The sequence below is a fragment of the Trachypithecus francoisi genome, unplaced genomic scaffold (genome assembly GCF_009764315.1).
Source record: "Trachypithecus francoisi isolate TF-2019V2 unplaced genomic scaffold, Tfra_2.0 Lachesis_group13, whole genome shotgun sequence".
NCBI lineage: Eukaryota > Metazoa > Chordata > Mammalia > Primates > Cercopithecidae > Trachypithecus > Trachypithecus francoisi.
In genome coordinates this window covers 63,473,639-63,490,317 of record NW_022681458.1, presented here as the reverse complement: position 1 = coordinate 63,490,317, position 16,679 = coordinate 63,473,639, and the positions used below count along the sequence as shown (strand labels likewise).

At 40.7% G+C, this 16,679-nt stretch overlaps 1 protein-coding gene across 1 annotated transcript in view; it reads right to left on the bottom strand.

The window, feature by feature from the left end:
- Positions 1-16,679, bottom strand: part of LOC117094789 (titin-like) — a 273,144-nt gene that overhangs the window by 14,024 nt on the left and 242,441 nt on the right. The window contains 21 exon segments of the mRNA XM_033230996.1: positions 44-346; positions 1,245-1,547; positions 2,204-2,503; positions 2,596-2,883; positions 3,000-3,593; positions 3,766-4,047; positions 4,133-4,438; positions 6,320-6,625; positions 6,752-7,048; positions 7,144-7,434; positions 7,532-7,837; positions 7,935-8,237; positions 8,339-10,405; positions 10,502-10,801; positions 10,918-11,205; positions 11,894-12,187; positions 12,551-14,317; positions 14,424-14,729; positions 14,836-15,138; positions 15,375-15,674; positions 15,787-16,074. Of these exon segments, the coding sequence (XP_033086887.1) occupies positions 44-346; positions 1,245-1,547; positions 2,204-2,503; positions 2,596-2,883; positions 3,000-3,593; positions 3,766-4,047; positions 4,133-4,438; positions 6,320-6,625; positions 6,752-7,048; positions 7,144-7,434; positions 7,532-7,837; positions 7,935-8,237; positions 8,339-10,405; positions 10,502-10,801; positions 10,918-11,205; positions 11,894-12,187; positions 12,551-14,317; positions 14,424-14,729; positions 14,836-15,138; positions 15,375-15,674; positions 15,787-16,074 (9,792 nt within the window).

The following is a 16,679-nucleotide window of genomic DNA, read 5'->3' as shown; positions in this document are numbered from 1 at the left end:
TCTATGGCAATTATTGCAGAAAGTAAATGATCATATGTCTCACCAAGCATTTCAGTGACTTTGACTGTTCCTGGTACCTCAGCAGGCTCGCCAGGTCCACCAGCATTACAAGCTAGGATGCGGAACCTGTATTCTGCACCCTGAGGTAAGTGTGTTAGAGTATACTCTCGAATCTTGGTTGGAGTGGTGTTACACTTGGTCCATTCATGTTGATCTACTTTTTGCATTTCAATCAAGTAGCCTGTGACTTTAGATCCTCCTTCATCTTCTGGAACGCTCCAGGCCAGGGAGACTGATGTCCTTGTTGTATCAGTAACTCTTGGATTTTGTGGCTTTCCTGGAGGAGCTGGGAATAAGAATAAGACAATATACTGGTTAAAGTTGCCACAAAGTTGAAAATTAGCTGTGCCACCTAACAAATTCAATGAGTTGTTGAAACAGGGACTGTTAACATTAGCCTGTTTTTGTGTCTTGTGAAAATTTTATTCATGGCCGGGTATGGTGGCTCATGCCTGTAATCACAGCACTTTGGGAGGCCGAGGTAGGCAGGTACTTGAGGTCAGGAGTTCAAGACCAGCCTGGCCAACATGGTGAAACCCCGTCTCTACTAAAAATATAAAAATTAGCCATGTGTGGTGGCAGACATCTGTAATCCCAGCTACTCAGAAGGCTGAGGCAGAAGAATTGCTTGAACCTGGGAGGCAGAGGTTGCAGTAAGCCAAGATCATGCCACTGCACTCCAGCTTGGGTGACAGAGTGAGACTCTGTCTCAAAAAAAAAAAAAAGAAAAAGAAAATTTTATTCATTTTATCAGTTAAAAATACTTAACATTTTTTCACTTTCCTTTCTCTTAAATGTGCTTCATTTTTAATCACTATTATTATCTTACATTTATCAGCAGTTTTTAAAGTGCTTCCAGAAATATTAACTTGTTTTAAAATGTTAAGTGTGATAGAAAGCATATATTATGAATCTTATCTTAAAGAGGTGGAAATTGACTCCAGAGAAGAATATTAAAAATTATTTGCCAGAAATTGCTAGCAGCTGGGGTGGGGGAGGGACTGATTACAAATTGACACAAGGGGACTTTACGGGGTAATAAAAATATTCTACATTTTGATTGTGGTGGTGATTACAAAACAGTACATTTTTCAAAAGTCATAGAATTATATACTTCAAAAAGGTGAATTTTCCCACATATAAATTATAACTCAATAAACTTGACTGATACAAAATGTACTTACCGATTGGATCCATGGCAACGATGGGTTTGGAAGGACGACTTGGTTTTCCAGACCCTCTTGCATTAATGGCTGTGACACGGTGTTCATATTCTAAGCCTTCAATAAGGCCAGTGGAGCGGTACCGTGTCATTGTCACAGGTACTTTATTTACACGGACCCATCGATCTGCTCTCACTTCTTTGCGCTCCACAATGTATCCAGTCACTTGGGAGCCACCGTCATCCTCTGGTGGGTACCAAGTAAGTGTCATACCATCACGGGAGACATCAAATATCTGTAATGTTTCTGGGGGTCCAGGAATACCTGTGACAAGACAGAGGTTAACAGGATATGGCAATATGGATAAATTGAAACAATGACTCATATATTTGTGTGTGCCTTAGGTTTTGGTTGGTATTTTAAAAGATATATAAGACACATGACTATTTTTCCAATAGTTTCACTTTTGTACTATTTGTAAATTTTAATTTAAATCATTTAATTAATTATTTGTATTAAAAAATGTTGACTTTTATTTTAGGCTCAGGGGTACATGTGCAGGTTTGTTACATGGGTATATTGGGTGATGCTGAGGTTTAATTTTGTACTTTCCTTGCTGTTCCTTATTTTCTTCAATTCTACATTTATTAAGTATGGACTGTGTATTTTTTTCTCACTATAACATTGCCAGTCCTCCTTCCTTTCCTCTCTTCCTCCTACCCTTCTCTCTTTTCTTCCTTCCATTCCTTTCTTCCTAACTCCCTCCTCTTTTCTTTCATAAGAGTGAAGACTTAAAAAAAATCAAGCCTAAGTGTGTTGAAAACCTCTGAGAAAAGGAGGTTTAGAAACCTTAGAAAGACCACAGGGTTAATTTTGTGACCTATTTTTATTTACATTAGGGCATATTAAAAACACATTCTTTTTTGTTAACATTCAGAATCAGAGGTGGAGACGAGTGGCGGAAGGGTCTGTGGACTTACGGATGCTGCTGCGACACTCTATGACCTCAGACTGCAAGTAAGAGCCAATCCCGAAGCGGTTTGTTGCAGCCACACGGAACACATACTCATTTCCTTCAGTGAGTCTGGTAAACTTAAACGTGGACCTAGTCACTGATTCAGAAACGGGCAGCCATCCTGGACGATGAGCATCACGTTGTTCTACTACATAACCACTCAATGGAGCACCACCATCCAATTCAGGTGGTTCCCAGGAAATGGTAATTGATGTAGCATCAATTTCATCAATCCTAATAGGTCCTGTTGGTGGACCAGGCTTGTCTATGAAAGAGAAGAAATATAAGAAATTAATTTTTATTTCAAATCAAAATTGGGTGACTGAACTTGCTTGTGTCTTTGTCACACATCCTTACCAAGAATGATAACTTTAATGGTTTCTGAAGTAGTTCCAGTAACATTCTTCAGTTCAAGTGTGTATTCTCCAGTATCTCTGATAGTGGTTTCACGGATGGTTAATTTAGCCACTTTAGTGTGAGTTTCAACTGTGACACGCTCTGATTCTCTCAGTTTAGAACCAGCAAAGAACCAGGAAGCAGCAGGAGGTGGACGGCCAGCAATAGGTATCACCAGCTCTATTGGTCTGCCAGCTGGGACATGGATAGTCTTCTGAGGCATTGTAGAAAGATCGATTGTTGGCAACACTGTGGGAAAGAAATCAGGTATTTATTCTGAAGCATTATTTTTATGGTAAATTGTTACGAATTCTGAATTTTCATTTTACTTTACTATTATTATTATTTGGCTATTTGGTACATACCTCTGAGGTCTTGTACAGTCACGGCTGTGACAATCTCTCTTGCTTCTGACACACCTTTCTCATTTTGTGCCCTCACTCTAAATAAGTATTGTTCACCTTCATTTAAGGAAGTAACAGTGTGCTCTAGGACTGTGGGTTTTAAGGTGACAACCTTCATCCATCTCTCTGTGCCAGCTTTGCAGGCCTCGAGAACATATCCAGTGAGTCGGCTACCACCATCATAGAGTGGTTTTTCCCAGGCAAGGGTAACAGTGGATTTGGTGACATCGACCACTTCTAGCTTTGTAGGCACCAAAGGCACTTCTGAGACCAGTACTGCATCAGATGTTTCACAGGGTTCACCAATGCCATAAATATTTTCTGGCAGCACTCTGAAATAGTACATGGTTCCTTCTACAAGTCCAGAAATTCTGTAAAGTGTCTTGCTGCATTTGGTAGTTACTGTTTTGAATGCTCTCATGGCAGCTTCACGTTTCTCAACGATGTAATTGTTGACTGGAGCTCCACCATCAATCGTGGGAATTTCCCAAGTTATAGTCACAGAATCTCTTGATACTTCCTTAACTTTCACTGAAGGACAAGGACCAGGAGTATCTGAAAAACAGAATGAAAGATTAATATTTCCTATTTGCCTGATAGCTTTTCTTTTTCTTGGGGCAATATAATCAACATAGTTCCTCTCTAGAGAGGTGATCAATCATAGGTCAAGCTGTGTTGTTTTAGAGGATCTACTCATTGTATAGCCAATTTTAAGTGAAATGCTCACCATAGACTTTAACAAGGACTGTTGCTGATTTCTTGCCAGATTGGTTTTCAGCTTCAATTGTGTATTTTCCAGCATCATACCGATTAACTTTGTCCACTATTAGCAATGAGTAGCTCTCAGTGGTGTCAATAATTGCCCGACTTGCAAGGTCAATGCCCTGCTTGCTCCACGTGATGACAGGAGGTGGTCTTCCAGATACAGACACCATTAAGCGCAAGGAGGCCCCAGCCCTGATGGTCACAGTCTTCTTTAGATCATCTGCAAGCTCGAGATCTGGTATTTCTGGAAATTTAATGACAAAATTTAATTAATTCATGGACAGGTGTGAGAAGAAAATAATTCACCTAAAAGCTTCTATGATATATACCTTTTCTTTCCACGGGCTCAATTTCAGCAATCGATTCACTATATTCGCTCATACCCTTCACGTTCACGGCAGCAACTCTGAAGGAATATTTCTGACCCATTTTAAGGTCTGGCACAGTGAATTCAGTATTTCTTATTGTGGCTTTGGTATGCACTCGGTACCACTGATCAGTGTCCTTCTCTTGCATTTCCAGAACATATCCTGTGATGTCAGTACCACCATCATACATGGGTTTGGTCCATGCCAAACTAATGCTGTGTTTGGTGGTATCCACAACTCTTGGAGCAGAAGGTGGTCCAGGGGTATCTATGGAATTTAAAAAGTGAGATGCAGATATTAGGCAAATAAGGAAATGTTGAGATTTGTATTTTTTGTTTTCAAGACTCACAAAGGCATTATTGCTCTTTGTCCACTCTCGCCAAGATAATCTTTATTAACGAGGCTCCTGATATTGTAGGACAGCACTGCATGCCACATTATAATTTAATATTATTATCTTCATAATTAAATTGCTTTAGGAAAATGAATATTTCTTCCCCACTGCTTTGGCTAGCTTCACTGTGTATTCTCCATTAACTAAGCTCATTACTTAAAGTACCCATTCTTAGGGACTTTTCTTTAGTTGCTTATCTTTCACTGGGTTAGTATCACTTGCCACCAATACATTTTTAATGAATACAGGAATTGGTTTCCTCAATATAGGGAAAAGAAAGGGAGATCAGATTGTTACTGTGTCTGTGTAGAAAGGGAAGACATAAGAAACCCCATTTTGACCTGTATCCTGAACAATTGCTTTGCCCTGAGATGCTGTTAATCTGTAACTTTGCCCCAACCTTGAGCTCACAGAAACAAGGGTTGTATGGAATCAAGGTTAAAGGGATATAGGGCTGTGCAGGATGTGCCTTGTTAACAAAATGTTTACAGGCAGTATGCTTGGTAAAAGTCATCGCCATTCTCCAGTCTCGATAAACCAGGGGCACAATGCATTGTGGATAGCGGCAGGGACCTCTGCCCTGGAAAGCCAGGTATTGTCCAAGGTTTCTCCCCATGTCATAGTCTGAAATATGGCCGCGTGGGATGGGAAAGATTTGACCATCCCCCAGCCCAACACCCATGAAGGGTCTGTGCTGAGGAGGATTAGTAAAAGAGGAAGGCCTCTTGCAGTTGAGATAGAGGAAACCACTGTCTCCTGCTTGCCCCTGGGAACTGAATGTCTCGGTATAAAACCTGGTTGTACATTTGTTCACTTCTGAGATAGGAGAAAAACCACCCTATAGCGGGAGGCGAGACATGTTGGCAGCAGTGCTGCTTTGTTATTCTTTACTCCACTGAGATGTTTGGGCAGAGAAAAACAAATCTGGCCTACGTGCACATCCAGGCATAGTACCTCCCCTTGAACTTAATTATGACATAGATTCTTTTGCTCATGATTTTTTGCTGACCTCCTTGTTACCACCCTGGTCTCCTACCGTATTCCTCTTGCTTAGATAGTGAAAAATAATAATCAATAAAAACTGAGGGAACTCAGAGACCGGTGCCGGTGCAGGTCCTCCGTATGCTGAGCGCCGGTCACCTGGGCCCACTTTTCTTTCTCTATAATTTGTCTCTGTGTCTTATTTCTTTTCTCAGTCTCTTGTCCTGCCTGATGAGAAATACCCACAGGTGTGGAGGGGCTGGCCACCTTCATCTCATCTTCCCCAATTCAGTCCCAGTGACTATTCCTTTATAGTTCTTGGACTCAGACTCTGTAAAAGGATTTGCCACTTACTTTTGAAGCTCTTGTGACAATTATTTTGTCAGTAACTTATGAAACCACTAGAAACTGTATGTTCCTGCTAAACCTCTTCTTAAAAGGAGTTTTGCCATTTTTCTTTTCAGTTGTTACAGTACAATGCATTTTTCTCTAAGGAAAATTTATAAAATAGATTCTTATCATATTGATAGTAGAATATTTTTCCATTAATTGGAAAATGCTGTAACAATTTTTAGCAATTCTAATTGCTAACTTAACAGATGTAGTAGTTAAAATGTTCTCTGACTTAAGCTATATTTATGATCATGTGAATAAGCATATGCTTTTCTGGACCATTCATAAATTCTACAAATTCTTAGAATTTGTATGTTGGAAAATTATCTGTCATATAGCTTTGAGGAGCATTGTATTTATGTATGATTCTTGGAGCTCACATGATGGTTCTCTGCATGAGATGAAGTTGGAAGCTTCGCTGGGCTCACTGTTACCAGCTGCATTCACTGCAGTCACTCGGAACTGGTAATCACAACCCTCCATCAGGCTCATCACCTTCAGCCTGGTATCATACACGACATAGTCTTTGTTGACACGTGTCCAGCGCAGGCTCTTCTTCTCACGTTTGTCTACTAGGTAGTTGCTGATTTCATTGCCACCATCAGATTCAGGTTTTGTCCACTGAATGATGATATGCTCTTTGCCAGTCCCAACTTCTTCAGGTATGCCGGGTGGTGATGGAATTGCTGTTTATGAAAACAAGGATGATCAGAATTGCACAAAATTACTATTGATAAGACTGCCCTTCTCCCTCCTCCCCCTGATTCTATTACATTTCAACTGTCAAATTGTTTAAAAGTGTTAATACTCACTGAATGAGTTTCTGGCTACAATTGGCTCTGATTCAACAGGCACACCAGGGCCATATTTGTTTACTGCCCTCACTCGGAATATGTACTCATTGTTCTTGATGAGCCTGGTAACGACATAGGATAGGGTTGGGCATTCGCCTTCAACAATCACCCAGTTGAGCCTGCTAGTCTCGCGTCTTTCCACGATGTAGTGAGTGATTTCTGCTCCTCCGTCTTCCTGAGGAAGGCTCCAGGCTAAAGTGCACTTCTCCTCTGTTACTCTGCTGACGGTGAGCTTTCCACATGGGCCAGGGGAATCTGAAACAGGTGTAATGACAAGCCATGATGAAGATCATTCTTTCTGCCCACACTAGAAAATGCTATATAAATGTGAGAAGATTTGACATGCTTACCAAGCACTTTGACCATGACAGACACGGCCTTGGTCCCGCTGGCGTTTTTCACTGTTAAAGTGTATTTTCCAGTGTCACTCCTGTCACAGAACTTGATCACAGCAGTTGCTCGTTTGCCAGTATACTGCAAAGAGACTTTTTCACAGAGATCTAGCTCCTTGTCTCCTTTGGTCCAGATAATTTTGGGTTCAGGTTTGCCACCAACTGCAGCATCCAGAACAAGATCAGAACCTGCTCTGATGGTAACCAGATCACCCTGTAATCGGGCATCCAGTTCAGCTTTGGGTGGAGCTGTCAGTAGGCAAAACAGATATGAATGAATATCTGAGAGTTTATTTTCACATAAATTGTGATAATTTTAAAAAGGAGAATGTTGACTATTTCCTACCATATTCATCTCGGCAAGTGACAGGGCCTGTAGATTCAGACCCTTTGCTAATTACGCCTGCTGCATTCTTGGCTAACACACGGAACTCATAAGTGTCTCCTTCACTGAGAGCAGTCACGGTGAAGAAATTGTCAGATACAATGGTATAGTTGCACTTCAGCCAGCGACCGTCTCCTACCTCACTGACTGGCTTACGCTCTATGATGTAGCCCACAACCTTGCTGCCTCCATCATACACTGGGGCAGACCAAATCAGTGATACTGTTGATCTTGTGACATCTGTCACCTCTGGTCTGCCTGGTGCATCTAGAAGGGATGCAAAAATAAGGTTAAAATATACCACTCTGAGTTCTACTAGAATCAGTAATAATAAACAAATATGCCCTTAAATTGTGATACATACCAACTGGGTTTTGAGCCATTATAGGTCTTGAAGCTTCGCTGGCCTTGCTAACACCTGCAGCATTGAGTGCATAAGTTCTGAACTGATATTCCAGTCCTTCTACTAAACCAGTTACTTTGTAGTTGCACTCTAAGCATGGCACTTTGTTTTCTTTCACCCAAAGAATTGTGTTACGTTCTTTCTTCTCAACCCAGTAGCCGATGATTTTACTGCCACCATCGTGGTAGGGTTCTTCCCAACGAATAGACATGGCATTGGCAGACACATAGTAGACCTCAGGTCTGGTAGGAGCACTTGGTGGGACTAAATATAAACAAAGGTATTAAGTATGAATACAATTTTATAAAACTCAGGGGAAACATTTAATAACAAGAGACTTTGAAATAGGACTTTATTTTTCTTACCAAATGGATGTTCAGCAACTATTGGTGCTGATTCTAGAGGTTTGCTGACACCAAATCTGTTCTCTGAACTGACACGGAAAGAATATTCCATGTATTTTGTGAGATGAGTGACTTTAATTTGAGTGCGCTTGACACTGGAATTGACAAGATGCCAAGCTGTTGTACCCGATTCACGCTTTTCAACTATGTAATTAGTAATTTCAGTGCCTCCATCATCTTTAGGTTCTCCCCATGACAGGACACACGATTCAGCCGAGACAGATGAGACCTCAATGGGGCCGGTTACTGGACCTGGCCTTCCAATGACCACAACTGTGACGGTAAATGTTTTAACACCAGCTGTATTTTCCAGGGTCAAGAAGTATCTTCCAGAGTCACCTCTCATGCTCTCCTTTACAGTCAGGGTGGTCCTGTCTTTTGTTGTTGTAATGCTCACTCGATCCGTCTCTTTAAGTCTCATTTCTTCCAGTTTCCATGTTACTTTGGGGGCGGGACGACCACTGATTGGTACGTCAATGGTAAATGGGCTTCCTGCTTTGCAAGTTATAAGCTGATTGGTAATTCCAGTGAGGTCAGCAGTGGGCTCGATTTGAGGCTCCTTAATGATGACAGAAGAGAAGGCTTCCCTGGGTTCACTGTAGCCAGCATCATTCTTAGCCTTCACACGGAATTCATATTCAGTGTTCTCAACAAGACGCTCTACTGTGAAAGTCAGCTGTTTGGTGTGACCAGCTTCAACCCAGAAGTCAGATCCCTTTTGTCTCATTTCAAGCAGGTAGCCAGTGATCCGACTGCCTCCATCATGCTCAGGTTTAAGCCAAGCTAAGACTGCAGAGGATTTGCTAGTATCAACAACATCAAGTCTTCTAGGTGGAGCAGGCTGTTCTGTGGCTACAATTGGTTCTGGCATTTCATAGGGCTCACCAACACCATACTCATTTACTGCAGAAACACGGAAATAGTATGGAACACCTTCTGCCAGGTCACCGACCTTGAGGATCTGACGAGTGCATTTTTCACTGATAACCTGCCAACTACGGCGACTTGCCTCTCGTTTCTCTACCACATAGTGATGGATTCGGGCACCACCATCAAGAAGAGGGGCATCCCACATCAGTGTAGCCGATCCCCGGGTCACATCTTTGAAGGTAATTGGGCCAGGTGGGCCTGGAGTGTCTAGCACTTTTACGGTGAATGTGATTGACTTACTACCACTGTTGTTTTCCACAGTAAGGGTATATTTCCCTGCATCGTTTCTGTTGCAGTTTTCCACAGTGAGGGTGCTGAAGGAGTCTGTTGTATGGATATCAGCCCGAAGGCTAAGGTTAGAGTCTGGTTTGCTCCACACAGCTGTAGGAGTAGGTCTACCTTGGTAGGCAATGAAGAGGCGAATACTGGCCCCAGCCCTAACAACATGAGTCTGTTTGAAGTTTGCATCTATGTCTAACTCAGGAGCTGTTAACCGGTCAACTGCTTTAATTGTGCCGGTCACTTCACAGCTGTCTCCTTTTCCAGCACCATTGATAGCACTGACTCGGAATTTGTATTCTTCACCTGCTTGTAGATCAGTGACTGTGTATCTTGTTTTCACACATGCCTCTGTATTCACCTTGTGCCAGTCTCCTAAGTCAGCCTTGCACATTTCAATAATGTACCCAATTATTTCCATGCCACCATCAAACACTGGTTTGGACCATTCTAAGCTCACAGTTGTCTTTGATGTGTCTGTTACTTTGACCACTGCAGGAGGACCTGGTGGGTTGACAGGCTCTCTACATTTAATGAGTCTTGAGATGCCACTTGCAGGTCCGACTCCTGCAGCATTTTCAGCCATGACGTGGAATTCATACTCATTGCCTTCTGTCAGACCGGTGACTTTGAATCTTGTTTCAGAGATTGGTCGTTTACTGATCACTTTTACCCATCTTGTGCTTTTCTTTTCTCTTCTTTCAAGGATATACTGTTGAATTTCACTGCCACCATCTGAATCTGGCCTTGCCCATGTCAGGGTAATGCTGTTGCCTGTTACGTTGCTAGGTTCTGGAGTGCCAGGGGCATCAGGAACAGCTGTAAAACAAAAACAAAACCCCAAATCAATTAGATACATTTGCTTGGAAGGTTAATCTTTTGACATAGTACCACTTAGCAAAAATGCAAACTTACTGTATTGTATTTGAGCAACCACTGGATCAGAATCAAGTGGCCTGCCAACACCAAACTTGTTAACTGCAGAAACACGGAATTGGTATTCATTGCCGTTTATTAGTTTAATGGCAGTGTAACTTTGGGCTTCACATTTATCCTCAATTAGTGCCCAAGCAAGTCTGCTGGTTTCCCGTTTTTCAATGATGTAGTGGGTTATGGGAGCACAACCGTCATTGAGTGGAGCATCCCACCACAGAGTCATCTTCTCCCCAGTAATATTGGTGAATCTTATTGGCCCAACTACTTTTCCTGGTGTATCTGTAAGAAAAAGTTTCTAGAGTTAGTTTCTTTTTCCTTGTCCATTAAAACACAACTAGGCATGTCTCTAATCCAAGTTCACAAATTGTAACATTAAGAAGCTATTTTAAAAGTACCTTGTACTTTCACTTTAATTTCTGCTTTTGCAGAACCAGATGCATTTTTGGCTTCCACTGTATATATACCACGATGGTCCCGAGTAGCATCTCTAACAAATAGGCTGGTGGATCCAAGGACATCAGTTATTTCCATATTCATCCTCTTTTCGATTTCCACTCCATCTTTGAACCAAGTTACTCGAGGCACTGGTCTTCCTTGTACCAAAGCTTTAATTCTAAGGCTTTCTCCAGACTTAATAATGAGACCATCAAAGTACTCAGGGCCAAACTCTACTATTGGTGGAACTATAAAAGAAAGAGAAATACTATGTATTAGTTTGGCTTACAAAATAAATATATATTTTTCAGTAGTGCCATATCACAAGGCCTGGAAGAGTAATGACTTGTACTGTGCTACCAAAGGCTATTTTGAAAGTAGGATTGATAATTGAGAATTTGGACTATGGGGTTAGATATTTGCCTATTATTATTCCCTTTGCAATGCCTGTCATGTTTTTAATTTTGCATTGCTGTTTGTAAAAAGAAAAGTGAAACATTTGCAGATCATTTACTTCCTAATACTGCTGCACAAACAAGTTCTTTTAAGAGGCCATTAGCTGCATTCAAACAAGGGAATGATTGTATTGTTGGATGTATGTTGTATTTTAATAACTTCAGTAAAGATGGACAGTTATCCTTGAGAACCTTTTTTCTTTATTTACTGTAAGTGGTGAAAATTACAAAGCTAAAAACTCATTCCAACTTGCTGCATGCTCTTTATGTGGGAATGGAGTGAAATAATAGACATGGTAAAAATAATTGATGCCAATTACTTTTTTCTTCTTTTCATCTGAAAGGTAGAAAGACATAATTCATTCACTTAGCAACCTTGGGTAATTTGTTTCTGTTCCCATTTTACAGGCCAGAGGCCAAATGTGTTTTTTAAAAATGTGAATGCGCTTAGTCTCATTGGAAATAAGTTGTAAATGCTTACCATTTTCATCTCTTGTCATAATAATGCCAGAAGACTGTGAGGGCGGGCTTATAGTTCCAACAGCATTTCTTGCAATTATTCTGAACTCATAGCGATCCCCAGGACTGAGTCCTGTAACTGTGTACTGACATTCACTGACGTCAGTAAAGTTGCATCTCACCCAGCGTTCATTTCCTTGCCGTTTCTCAATGCTATAGGCCACAATCTTACTGCCTCCATCACGCAATGGTGGGTTCCATTTAAGTGTGATGGTTTCCCGGGTGACATCAATGTAGTCAGGAGTGCCAGGTGGGTCTAAATATTATAAGGAAGGTAAACGCATCATTACATTTGTAACCAGGTCTTAATCATCCATGGAAGAAAAATAAAATTATTCAATAATTTTAATAAATAAAATTTTTATAATAAATAATTTATTCAATCTCCCAAACTCATTTTGGTCATTAATTTCAACTTTCCATTTCACAGTCTTTAAAATAACTTCAAATTAGTTTATTAGACTGATTTAAAATCATTCCTCTTGCTTTACATCACCAGTTCTCTAGTGACAAGAAGGTATGTAAGAAGGTGATACAGAGAAGAAAAGCATTCTTTGATATATTTGTTTCTAATATGTTCAATTGCTAAACTAAATGTATTTGAATAATAATCACTTACCTACTGGAGAAACAGCTAAGGTAAATTTGCTTGGGTCACTAGGTGAACTTAGGCCAGCAGAATTTTCAGCATATACACGGAATTGGTAATCCAGACCTTCCACCAGTCCAGTAGCTCTATATTCTCTTCCAGAGATTGGTGATGTATTAACTTTTTGCCAGAGGATGCTATTTCTTTCTTTCTTTTCAATGTGGAATCCAGTAACTTCTGAACCACCATCATAAACTGGAGCATCCCAAGTTAGTGACATGCCATCAGAAGTCACATTGTATATAACTGGCTTTCCTGGGGGACCAGGAATCCTGAACTGGTGTTTTGCCACAATAATGTTTGAGACAAGTGGTTGGCTGACTCCATATCTGTTTTCTGCCCTCACTCTAAACTGGTACTCAGCGTCTTTGACTAGATTAGGAACTTTGAAAGTCGTCCTGGCAACACTTGAACACACCATCTTCCAATTCGTTTGTGAAGTTTCCCGCTTCTCGATGCTGTAACAAGTAATTTCTCCTCCTCCATCATCTTCAGGTACATCCCATGACAGGATGACACTATCAGCCTTGATTTCATCAAATCGAATGGGTCCTTTGGGCTTTGATGGTGGGCCAAGGGTGATGACTGTAATGGGGACTGCATTTCTACACACTGCATTATCAAGAATAACAGTGTATTTTCCTCCATGCTCCTTCTTGGCATTCTTAATACTCAAAGTAATTTTGTTTTCGGTTTTACTGAAACGAACAAATTCACTTTCTTTCAGTGGCAAGCCATCTTTCAGCCAACTGATGGATGGTTTGGGCTTTCCTTTATAAGGTAATTCAAGGTGCACATTGTGCCCAATTCTCACAGTGACTTGTGCCCCAGGGATATCTGACAGGTCAACTTCAGGCGTAATAATAAGTTCTTTCACTGTAATTGGCCCAATAGTGACAGGATCACTCAGTCCTTTCTCATTTTTGGCAAACACTCTGAACTCCAGGACTGACTGCTCCTTAAGTTGGCTAACCTCAATTTCACATGTCTTACTTATGCCAGCGTGGGACCATGTCTGTTCACCTTTACCTTTCCTTTCTACAACATATTCTGTGATGACGCTACCACCATCAAAGTCAGGTTTGGTCCAGCTGAGGATGACAGATGTCTTTGTTGAGTCTTTCATTGAGAGATCACGTATAGGAGCTGGTACTTCAGCAGCCTTCACTGGCTCCGTAGTTTCACAGGGTTCCCCAATTCCAATTTCATTTTCTGCAAGAACTCTGAAGAAGAATGGAGTCTTCTCTGACAACTCTGTTAGCTTGAAGGATGTGCTAGAACATTTGTGTGACACGACAGACCATGTTCTCTTGGTGGCATCTCTCTTTTCAATTACGTAATTAATTATTGGAGATCCTCCATCGATGAGAGGAGGATCCCAGAGCAAAGTGACTGTGCCTCGAGAAACATGTTTAACCTGTAGTTTCTGGCAGGCAGCTGGTGTGTCAAGCACTTTAACACTCACAGTTGAAGACTTAGGTTCACCAACTCCGTTTTCTATTGTGAGAATATATTTTCCTGTGTCATTGCGAGTAACTTGAGGAATGGTGAGTAATGAAGATGAGTCAGTGTTTTCAATGCTGTATCTGGCATCACTGCCAAGATTCTTCTCATCTTTTCTCCACGTGACAGTAGGTGGAGGTCTACCTTTAAAGGGAATCAACACTTGTACATCTTCACCAGCTTTGGCAATAACAGAAGTTCTGAGGGCCACATCCAGGTCAATCTCTGGTGCCTCTGTAGGCATAAAATGGATATATACAGTGAATTTTAAAAGTAAAAAACAAGTGATTTCCTGGAAGTATGCTTATAAAAAAACATAATCACACCAGTAGGTACATACCAAGTATATCTTTAGCTTGTACAGGTTCCGTCATTTCTATAGGTTCTCCTTGTCCAGCACAGTTTACAGCAGATACCCGGAAGTAGTAATTGACTCCAGGTTTCAGATTGGATACCACATATTCTGTAGTTCTGACCTCTCCTTTGGTAGAGACAATAGTCCATTCCTCTTCCTCTCCTTGTCTCATCTCAACAACATACCCAGTAACAGCACTGCCCCCATCATAGACAGGCTTACTCCAGCCAAGGGTGATGGATGACTTGGTTGAATCTGCAATTCTTATCTTAGCAGGTGGACCTGGAGGATCTGGAATGGCCATTCACAATAAAATAATTACACAATCATGTATAATTTAGTCACACAGGCGAATTTAGAAGACGCAGGTGAAGATGCTGCAGGTATGAGCACTTACCAATAGGATCAGCAGCTTTGTAGAATTCAGATGGTTCAGAAAATGGACCCTGTCCAGCAGCGTTTACAGCAGAAACTCTGTATTGATAGTCACTGTTTTCTGTGAGTCCTGTTACTTTTTGTCTGGTGTCACGGATAGTCTCTTTTAGTACTTTAAACCATCCTAGACTCTTCTTATCTCGTTTTTCAAGGAAATAGCCACTTATATCACTACCACCATCTGCAATTGGCCTGCTCCATACAACAGTCATCGAATTCTTGGTAATCTTTGTCACTTCTGGTATGCCTGGTGGCCCAGGTGTGACTGTTTAGAAAGGAAAGGAAAACAAGGTACAAGAATAAACATTACTGATAAATTGTACCTTTGATGTTCACATTCTTTCCAAGAATATTAATTTTATTTTTTATATTTTTCACCTTGTGAAAAGGATGGTAATGAGACAGGTGTTATACAAAAGAAAATTAAAGCATATGCAGAGGTTAGCATAGTTTATTTTTAAATTTTTCATGTTTCAGTTTTCTAATGAAATCATGTCTCACCAAATGCATTCTTGGCTACAACGGAATCAGATTCCAGTGGCTCGCCAATTCCATATTTGTTGACGGCTCGGACCCGGAAGATATATTCATTTCCTTTGATAATTTTGGTGGTTGTAATGATGCACTCTTCCAAATGTTCAGACACCATAGACCACACAACGCGGCTTGTCTCACGCTTTTCCACAATGTAGTGAGTGATTTTTGCACCACCATCATCAGCTGGAGGCCGCCAGAGAATGGTGATCTTTTCAGCAGTTACAGTCTTAAATTCAATTGGTCCACCAGGTGGGCCTGGTTTGTCTATCAATGAAAGGACAAAACACAATGTTAGTACTTCTTTAAAGCCTACTTACTCAAAATTACTAAGCTTTAGGCAAATGTAATATGACAGTGGTCTGTATTCAGCGCCTACCAAGGATCTGTACTCTGATGGTGGCTGAGGCTGAGCCCATGGCATTCCTTAATTTTAATTCATAGCATCCACTATTAAGGCGATCGGCATCTTTGATGAGTATAGATGCGAGGTCCGTGGTATTTTCGACACAAACCAGTGCATTGGTTTGTAATTCTTTATCATCTTTATACCACTCAATTGTAGGCGCAGGTTTCCCAGAAATGCCAGCTCTGAGCCTCACAGATGTACCTGCTCTGTATTTGACAACTTCTGTATATTCTAGAGGCAAATCAATTACAGGACCACCTGCAAGAAAAACAGATGAGAAATATTTAAAATATTATAAGGATGGAAAAAAATAGTTGCACCAACCTTAAAGTAAGGTCATTGGCTGTTATTAAATTATACACACACCCCGTCATTATAATTCTATGCAATTATTATTTAAAAGTTAAAAATTTATAGGCCACTCTTCTATCTCAGATGGGGTAGAAAGACTGTGAGTTGTGCAGGGACTTAAGCACCTTTTAAATGTGTTTTAAAGTCCATTAGTTGCTTTATTCTAGTGATGAAATGGGATATGGTAGTGAGAACATAATGGAAGAAGCTGTTAAACATTTTCTTTCACTTTAGCTTTTTTTTCCTTTTCTTCTAAGCACCTCCTATTCTTTTTCTTTTACCTTCCCAGTTCACTGATATCCGAGTGTGGATGGTTCATGTCAAGTCTGAATTCTCTACCCACAGAACTACATACTCACTGGACAGATTTTCTGCCATGTTGTTTGGAATTATCAAGAAAGAGAACTAAATTTGACTTGCTTCATACTCTCATAAACACTGATGCAGTATCCACAAAGCCTGATTCATAAATAAAGAATAGCCCTGAGATTCTCAGCATGAAGATGGGAGTG